Raw genomic sequence first — 9,860 nt, 5'->3', positions numbered from 1 at the left:
TGCAATTGTATATATTCCTGTAATCCTATATGTTATTTTAGGCAATCAAAATCAGAAAAAATAATAAAAGCAAAAAACAAAACATATTTTAAACAAAATTTAAATTATCGATTAAATACAATTCTTTTACTCAAACAAACATAAAAATAAGTCATTAGTTCAACATTGTGATGAAAACTTATATAATAAGAACTATTTAATCAATATAATATTACATAACGTTTATGGATTAACAAAACTAACAACACATTTTTATGGGTTAGCATAATATTAGAATTTTGGATTAACAATATAGCACTACTAGTACGATTAGCATGATATATATGTTATGGATTTAGGAATTGTAGGTTTGGATGTCTCATTATCTTGACACGCTCAACAATATGTTTTAAAATCTTTGGTCCCAATTATCAATGTATTAAAAAATATGGACTAGACTCAACCCATTGTGAATATTACCTGTGCATACCACGAGCCCAAAAACTCATTATCTTCCCTACTCCTAATTCAACTTTTTGAAACGAGTAAATTAGATTGACACATTTTAATTATAATAACCTCCTAATTTAACTTTAGGGAGGTAATACAATTATAGTCATTTGGCGAAATAATTTGTATGGTTTGACTAAATCTCATGGTAAAGTGTAATTTACTCTTCAAAATTAAGTAACAACTCTAGAGTGGTGCAAGATTTTTGTTGATGTTGATCTATAACAAGTAATATGTACAAGATGAGACCATGTTGATCTTGGGATAAGGTATGGTGTCTCTTTGTTTAAAACTTGCCAAAACATGACCAAGAAACAAGACACTTCACATGTCTCATGATTGTCATCATCAACCATCCAAATAAATTTTGTTTCGCATGTTTCAAAAGTCTTGATGAATTTAATAAAATGTAACATTGTCAACATCAACCAATAAGTATATTTTGTTTTATTTGCTTCAAAGGTTAAAAATTCAAAAAAGTTACAAAAAATGATGCCATTGATTTCACCGTTCATTAATGCCTAAAGCTAACTCTGAATTTTTGCTATCATTGTCAGTGATGCGTCAATTCTCAATAAAATAATGTTACATAAACATCACTTCATACTTATAATTTTTTACATTTTATTAAACTTTTGCAAGTAGTCCCACTTTATTATTTCTTTCATATTTATCACTTTTACTCAATGTAGTGTATTATGTGATTGATACAACATTATCTTTTTTAAGATTTAATTAGCTTCATTTTATTAGAATTTATTTATAATTTATGTTTTATTTTTTAATTATTATTTGGGTCATTATTATTGTATCATTTATAATAATTGTTACTTATATAATAAATTATTTACACCAACTCATATATAATTTTGATAATTTTTTATCATTATAAATTTCTACATCAACCATTATTGTTTTGATTTCCTTTGGATAGAGTCCCCTTCTCATATTGCTTTATTACATATGAAGAACAATCATCATGCTTTGTTGCATAGATAATCTGGTTTTTTATTTTGGTAAGGATGTCTTATATATTTTCTCTCATTGCCTAATATTATTTCTTTCATTAATTTTTATAAAAAAAAAATGTATCAAGCATTATTTTTAACAACCCAAGTTTGCTTAGTTATCAATGGGAGTACATCTATTGTCTTACTTTTTATGTCACTCCATGTATCATCACCTTTTATTAGTTAAAAAAATTATTTAAGTTAAAATTATAGTTATTAAATATTTTCTGACCAATCACATCTCCTGACACATGAAATGATACAAATGAATGAGACAACCGATGTATACCCATTCTCAATGCATGCAAGTAATGATTTACATGTTTGTTTCATTGGAGAGGGAAGCATTGAACCACCTTACAAAAACCAATTTTTTTCATCCATTTCAAGAACCATAGATAGCTCACATAGTTTCCCAAAGAATTTCAAAAGCTTCTATATTTACCTATCCTACTTTCACTCTGCTATACAATGCAGAAAAACATAAACAAAACTACCAAATAGGAGGGTAAGTGGGAAACAAACGGGAGTACATCTTCTGTTCTACGATGTGTGTCACTCCATGTGTCATTGGGCTGTGTTTGGTTGGAGAAAGGTATTTAAGTATTTTTCTGACCAATCATAGCTCATAACACATGGAGTGACACATATTGTGGGACAGAAGATGTGCACCCGAAACAAACATGTTTAGCATAACAAGACATGTAATGTTCATCATCAACTGCTTTAAATGTCATCTTCACATGATGTCCTTCTACCCTTGTCCCTATCCCAATAGGTAGGCCTGTATTCAAGGGATAGTTTCCCACTGAATGATTCCAGTGACTCTTCTACCAGGGGACCACTATGGTGGTGCTGTCTCTGCAATGGCTCTGACCATATTCGACCACTCCGGTTACCCGCGTCATAACCCGGAGTTGAAATGTAACTCATGTCCATGACCATGTCACCCTCTAGTATTCGGAGAACCTTGAACAAACAAGCACAAGTGTAAGTGGTTTGATGCAGAAACCAAAGATTGTGCAACTTGCAGGAGTTTATAATACAGCAGCATGTGCAAACAATTAAACCGAAGCATATTAGGTTCGAAAAACTGTTGCGACTCAAATGTGTTTCGGAAGAAAGGCATTAAACTTAGCATTGAATTAGTATATGAAACAAAGTGTTTAAAATATTTATCTAGAACTGTTTATTTAAGTTTTGGGAAATATGTAATTGTGAATTCTTCAAACTTTGGCAAGAAAAGTTATGTTGGAAAACTTTCTTTACCTGTGACATGCGTGGTCTAGAATGAGGATCTCGCCGTATGCACAACGATGCAGCATGTAGCATACAGTAGGCTTCATTTTCTGAATAGTGGTTTCTCAGTCTGGGATCAATCAGCTCCTCAATGGCATATTTTTCTAACAACGGCCGCGCCTGTTAAATATCCAAATTCAAGGCCTTGTATTTATCAATTGGAGTTTCATGTTTCCCATGAATGTTGGTTGCTATTAACTCTTGAAATGGTGTCAATATCAGACAATTGAATCAATAATAAGTTTGATGATAACTTACCCACTCAGTAAGACATTGCTGTCCCTTGGGCCGACTAAGATCCACAGCTTTTCTCCCGGTAACAAGCTCCACTAGTACCACCCCAAAGGAATAAACATCAGCTTTTTCAGTGATTTGGCCACTTTGCGCATATTCAGGAGCCAAATACCTACACAGAAATTGCATAGATTACTTGCAAGTTAATATTGCACAGACATGTTTGATAATGAAACTAATTATAAGGATTAATATGCCACATACCCAAAAGTTCCAATTACTCTAGTTTCGACACCGGTGTCTCCATCAGGCTGCCACCTTGCCAATCCAAAATCACCAACCTTGCATAATTCAATATAATACGATACTGTAAGATAATGAGGCACACATTCGATCCACCTCGAAACACAATTCATAGTTCAGATATTGATCTGTAGGAAACTCCTAAAAAACCCATGAACTTTATCCTTTGCTAAGTAAACATTTAAAATCTGAGTCCACAATTATTTTTGTGAACTAAATTGTTTCAAAAACAAAATTATAGACAGATGATATGCAATAATGAAGTAATAGTGTCTTTTATTATGTAAACTAAAGGACCTCCTTTGAACTAAGGAGGCAAAGGACTACCTACCAGTGGTTCAAAATCATGAGTTATGAGAATGTTGTTTGGCCGCATGTCACGGTGGATAATGCAACCCACTCTGCACTCTTCATGAAGATAACGTAACCCACGAGCAGCTCCAACAGCAACTTTTTGCCGTGCAGACCATTCTAATGGTTCCCGTTGTCGCCCTGACATACTTCCAAGTATTAGAAACATTTACAGTCAAGTCATTATAGGTAAAATGCATGCTATATCATATTGCAACCACTGTGTAGCATTGAAATATCATGATATTAACACACTCTGCATCAATATAGCCGTTAACGTTTAGACACGAGAATAATCTTTTTTTTACTTCATCCCATTGTTTTATTTGGCATATGGATATGGATTAATAAATCAAAAAGCATTTAGTTACATATATTTTAGTATATCTAACTCCATTTTTCACTTTGTGGACAAGTTCTCAGAGATTTATGGACTATATCGACATTGCATGCTCAATGACTTCGGTAAGTTCAAGCCAATTCAAAAATATAATTCAGTCATGAAAGGATTTGGTATAGTTTCAGGAGAAATTACCATATAAATGTGAATCCAACGATCCATTGCATATGTACTCATAAACCAGTAGTCTTCTTTTATCCTCTATACAGAACCCAATTAGCATAACAACATTTCGGTGTTGAGCACAGCTCAGGACTTCTACCTCTGAGCAAAACTCGACATCACCCTGAGAGCTAGCCAACTTATGTTGCTTGACAGCAATGACTTGTCCCTCTGGCAGAACCCCTCGGTGGACGGATCCAAATCCTCCTTCTGCCAAGAAGTTAGCCTGTGAAAATCCACCAGTAGCAAGTTCTAACTCAGCATAGCTGAACCACCTCGGAGGTTTCCCAAAAATCGGTGCCTTGTGTTGACATATTGAGCATAACGGAGGTGGACCGGGTGGAGCATTTCTAGATAATGCCATTGCTTCTCTTAGATTTCCACTGAAATCCGAGTCAGTTCTATAATTTGACATTTCAATTCCAGCTCCTCTATCAAGCCTTGAAAACTTTTCTAGCAATGCTCTGGTTGTAGATGAATGATGAGACATATCATGAGATGATATCTCTAATCTTTCTCCATTACATTGAGATGTTCGTTGATGTAAAAGCAAATCTGTGATCCATGGCTGGAATCTCATGCTTGCCGAAGATGTAGACCGACTTTCACTTTCTGTATCTGAATTAGTATCATCAGGTTCTTTATTCTCCTTGATTGTTTCCTCTCTCTTCAACTCACCATTCATATCCGAGATAAAGAACGGTGAAGTTCCTGGATCAGAACTTGAAACCGATGAAGTACAAGCTTCAGTTGCAGTGAAAGGTGTCCCTAGCTCTGGGCTGCTAGTTGGAGTAACAACTGGTCCCTTAATAGAATTTAAAGAATCACTCTTCTTTTTGGTTAGCTTTTCAGGCATCTCATCTTGCTCGGAAGGCAAAGGACCTACTTCTTCATGATCCTTCTTCTGCGGTCCGATCAAATTCAACCGGAGTACTTTCGGTTGGGAACGTTTCATTACCACAATGTTACACTGCAGCTCTTCCATACATCGCTTTTCCTCGTGTTTGAGCTGTCTGAAAGAAAGCGAAACCGAAATAACAACCACACAAACTGAGTTATTATATCTCACATCCACAACCAAATAGTGAAAAAATAAGATAGACTATTACTTGTCTAATACAACCCAACTGGCTTGAGCTTTCTTGGCTTCTGCAGCCACTGCTCCACAAGGTGATCCGGAAACAATTTTAATCCGAACATTAACCTGTTAAAAAAGGTTGCCATAATTAACAATATTGTTAGAAGCCTCAGTAAGGAGAGTATATCAAATGAAGTTTAGACCAATTTCTAGAGGAAGAATAATATGCCAAGAAAAACCATAGGCGAAACGATTAGGAAAGAATTAAAGATTAAGGCTTTGTCAATGAACATGATTTATGAGCATTATGATATCGTTATCATTTGATTTATGTAGCATATCAACCGATAATTAAGGATTCATTAAAACCTCAACATTCAGTTTTGTATGAACTGTTCATGCACCATGGCTACTAACCTTATTCGGATCATAGACATCATGGAGCTGAAGTATCATCTGTGAGCAACAATCGGTTATATCACTCTTCTGCTCTAAAAATGTTCCTGTAGGACACTTCTTATTGGCACAGTCACTACCAAATCTTGGAAAACCCCATAATCCTCTGCCTAAACATGTGAAGAATAACAATCAAATACACATAATAGTGTAGTTAAGGTTCAAATGACCTTGAGAAAAAAGAACCAAGTCCAGGAGAATAAATTTAAATAATCATTTTTTCAATAGGCCAAAAAGAATCTGACAAGAACAGAAGCAGAAGGAAAAAAATGAAATGCAGGCTAAAGAGGAATTACCCGAACTTTGTGATGGCAGAACAACTAGCAGTGTAATGCAATCACCAGGTTGAACAACATGAGTCAAAGACCAAACAAGAGCAGTCTTTGGAATTTCCTTTGATGCCTTAACAGCAACAATAACCTTCTCAGTACCATCAGAGCCATTCTCTTGCTTCCCTCGCTTCTGTTGCTCTCGACTCATCACCGCGAATAATAATGTCACGAAAACAGAAAAAACTACCCTGCACAAAAGATTTAACTCTCTATAACCATCAAAGACATAAGTTCCTACATAGAAGAATCACAAGTTCAATGCCATTATCAATTATTTATCACCAACATGCTTGCACTTTTATAACCAAATTCAAAACCTTGTGTATCAAATTACTCACCCTCTTCTAACGTTCACAGAATCTTGTTCCTTTTGTGTCACTACTCTCACCAATAAGAGTGATTCTGCAAAGTACCTTCCAGAATTAGTATCCAAATCCTTGAAGAAAAATACACCCTTTTAGCTCAAAAAGCAAGAAATTGTTTCAGCCCCTCCTTATATATCTCAAACTTTATGAACTTGAAGCAGATTCAAAAGACATAAAGCCAAAGTAGACACCCCTTAACTCCAATAACTCAACTTTTTGTGCCTTCAAATCACTCTCCAAGTCATAATAGTTGAAAAGAAAGAAACAACTCCAAAAAAAGGTAAAGGGTGTGTGATTTGACTGATTTGGATCCAACTAATTGGCTCTATTATCTGAAACACTTGAAAGGGAACCTCTACCTAAGATTCCTCTACACAAATAGTATCATGTCCTTCCTTATTTCAACAGAAAAACAATCCAATCAAACACCTCAAATAAGGTACAGGTTGTTTATCTCTTTGAAACTTCAGCATCAATCTCAATTATTATTATCATTTTCCACCCTGCAAAGTCCAAAATTCAATGCAAGATCAGAAATTGAAAAACAAACATACAATAATATTAATAATAACATTGTAGAGTTAGGTGTGTGAAGAAGGAATCCACAATAATAATACACAACAAAGAATGCCACACACACACACACACATATATATACAATATCACTTAGCAATCACCATTTTGTTTGTTTAGAAGGTCAAAAATATCATTGGAGACTAGAAAACAAAGAAAAGGGAAAAAGAAAAAGGAAGATCCAAACTTTTTTCTTTTTTATTATATTTGTATAACAATCAATCTTCTTGGACAAATGCAAAAAACAAGAAAAAAGAATAACATACACTCATTTTTTTATTAAAGAAATTGCATACAAGTTACAATTATTGTAATGAGAATCATAGAATATTGATTTCCAGCGAAAACCCACCTCAATGGAAATGCCTATGAAAATGGGGTGGCCAAAAATGTAACAAAGTTTGAGACTTTGAACAATAAACTAGGCCAACACTGAAAGAGAAAAGTGAGTGTGTTGATTGGGAAAAAATGGTTAATAAGTACAAAAATGGTTTTCAAGGTAAGAGATATCAGATTTGTAGTGAGTGAAGTGATCAATAGAGAAAATTGATGTTCCATAAAAAGATGATAATAAATTAATAATAATAAAATAAAGTTAAAGATAATGATTTTTTTTACTTTTATATTAAAGATTTTAGAAGAAATGGCAATAGTGTAAAAATAGTTGTTGATAAAATGAAGGGGTGAACTAAGAATTGCTATAATGTCTCACTAAATCTCCATGTATTGTATTAAACAAAGGTGAAATGTTCGATTAAAAAAAAGTAATACTTGGGAAAAGAATGTACTCCGGAATGAATTATTCTTCAAGTGAGAAATACTTTTAGTTATACAAAAAATTGAAACAATAACATTTTGTAATATAACATTATTTATCTAATATGGTAAGAATAAGAGTTGGTTGTTAATGGTGGAAGGAGTGGTTTTGTTTAGTTATGGAATTTATAGGGCCCTCGTTTGCCATTTAATTTCGGAAATGACACTTCCTTGTTGTTTGATTTAGTGTGTTTTCAGAACCTGATGGATCACTGAACCAAACAGTGAGATTCAGGTTTTGAAGTTTCATACCATAATTTTAAACATCTTTATTGCATTCTATATATATTTGTATTGATTTTATTGCATTTGATTTCTGCATGCAGACAATAATACAGAACTGTGTATTTCAGAACAATATTTCTGTATCTTCTTACCCAATTCTCCTAATACAATAATTTACTCAATTACAAAATAAATAAAAAATGAGTTTTTTATATTCATTGATATTAAATATATTTGATTTTATTTAATAATTTATTTGTTTAAGATTAATATTGATAGTTTTAAGAGTGAATATATGATAAACAAAATGCTCCAAATGAAATTATTTTAGTCATAAACACTTTAGGAATAAAAGAGTTGTGTGACTCTTTTTTATACTACTAAGAATATTTTCTCATTTTATAAGTAGGGAACTAGTAACTTTCAAGATTTATGGCTGTCTCTTAACAGTATCATTCTCAAGAATCGAACGTTTAACATTTTGGTCATCTTGATAATAGGGTCGTGTGACTCTAAATAGTATTATTCATACTTTATGAGTTATAGTGTCGATCAAAGTATTGGTATAAGAGCACAACCAGTAATTCACTAGTTTAACAATATAATAGTTAAGTTATATATATTATAATAAATTTATAAATAAAATTATTATTTATACATATAATCCAATTATTAATTGGTTCAATTGATCATGTCAAATTGAATTACGGGGTAAGTTTTACTACTAGTTAATCACAACCAATTCATTTAAAAAACTAATAATTAATTCTCAGACTTCAAGACTTCAAATTAATATTTTGTGTTAAATAATTTTTAGAATTCATGTTTATAATATCATTAAAAAAATTTGGCAGTTCATTGATGCTTTTAAAATTTACACCAGTTATGCATAATAATATTTTCATCTGTAAATTTTGTATAAATATTGAGTCAAACTACTCCCAACTCATTTATTAAAATTGAATTTTGGGTCAAAGATGTCCCAAATTGTTCATATTAAATTAAAAACATCACAATTTTTTATGTACCGAAAAAAAAATTAAAAACATCACAAACACATACTATCAGAATTTCGGTACAGTTCATTAAAAGGGTAGTACTTTGAAATTTAATGTTCAGATTTTCAAATGGTTACCAATATCTTAAAGAAAATTGTCTCATTATCTATTAAGGCTTCTTTTTTTTGTACTACTACGGATATCTCTCATTATTTTTAGATAAAAAAACTAATCTTTTTAGATATATGGTTGCCCCTTCTAACAAGTGTCACTCTCAAGAAATAAGAGTGCAATATTATGGTTAATGTATACTAACACCTTGTTAGATATTAAGGGTTGCTATGCTCAGCAGTACATAGATGTTTTGATGAATTTTATGTCATTAATAAATGGCAGTGTAATGTTATGGTTAATGTAGTTATGGACAAATTCACTTACTTTATGTCATGACAAATGAAGCAAGTGTTATTTGGAGCAATGGGAAGATAACAGTGTGTGGGGACTGGTCCCACATTATATTCTTGTGTCTTGTTTTCTCTTTTGTCTCTTTATTCATATCAACTTGAATTTCAAATTAAAGGCTTTTGTTTTGTGGTGATTCAAATGTGCTAAAGTTTTGCTTCTTCATAAAAGTTGTGTGCCAATTGAGACTAAAATAGCTAGGAGGAAAATCTAGGTAATATCAACTCTATGACATGGTGTAATTCAAACCTCATTTTTTTTAATCTATTTATCTCATTATAAATAATGTTTTAAAGAATGTAATGGT

General features: G+C 32.4%; 1 protein-coding gene across 5 annotated transcripts; it reads right to left on the bottom strand.

The window, feature by feature from the left end:
• Nucleotides 1,857-7,551, bottom strand: LOC109347851 (inactive protein kinase SELMODRAFT_444075-like). Of its 5 annotated transcripts, none has more exons than XM_019587942.1 (12): nt 7,405-7,550; nt 6,839-6,982; nt 6,453-6,516; nt 6,079-6,348; nt 5,744-5,892; nt 5,358-5,452; nt 4,222-5,261; nt 3,667-3,827; nt 3,297-3,373; nt 3,057-3,204; nt 2,769-2,918; nt 2,175-2,468 (listed from the first exon to the last, which is right to left on the bottom strand). In XM_019587942.1, exons 4-12 carry the CDS (start codon nt 6,260-6,262, stop codon nt 2,226-2,228), a joined length of 2,247 nt encoding a protein of 748 aa, XP_019443487.1. In that variant the 5' UTR covers nt 6,263-6,348; nt 6,453-6,516; nt 6,839-6,982; nt 7,405-7,550; the 3' UTR covers nt 2,175-2,225. The 5 variants fall into 5 exon arrangements, with proteins under 5 accessions (XP_019443490.1, XP_019443487.1, XP_019443488.1 ...); XM_019587943.1 differs by having other exon boundaries at nt 6,079-6,302; XM_019587945.1 differs by having other exon boundaries at nt 1,857-2,468; nt 6,453-6,982.

Source organism: Lupinus angustifolius, chromosome LG05 (assembly GCF_001865875.1).
Source record: "Lupinus angustifolius cultivar Tanjil chromosome LG05, LupAngTanjil_v1.0, whole genome shotgun sequence".
NCBI lineage: Eukaryota > Viridiplantae > Streptophyta > Magnoliopsida > Fabales > Fabaceae > Lupinus > Lupinus angustifolius.
This window is presented reverse-complemented; position numbering and strand designations above follow the sequence as displayed.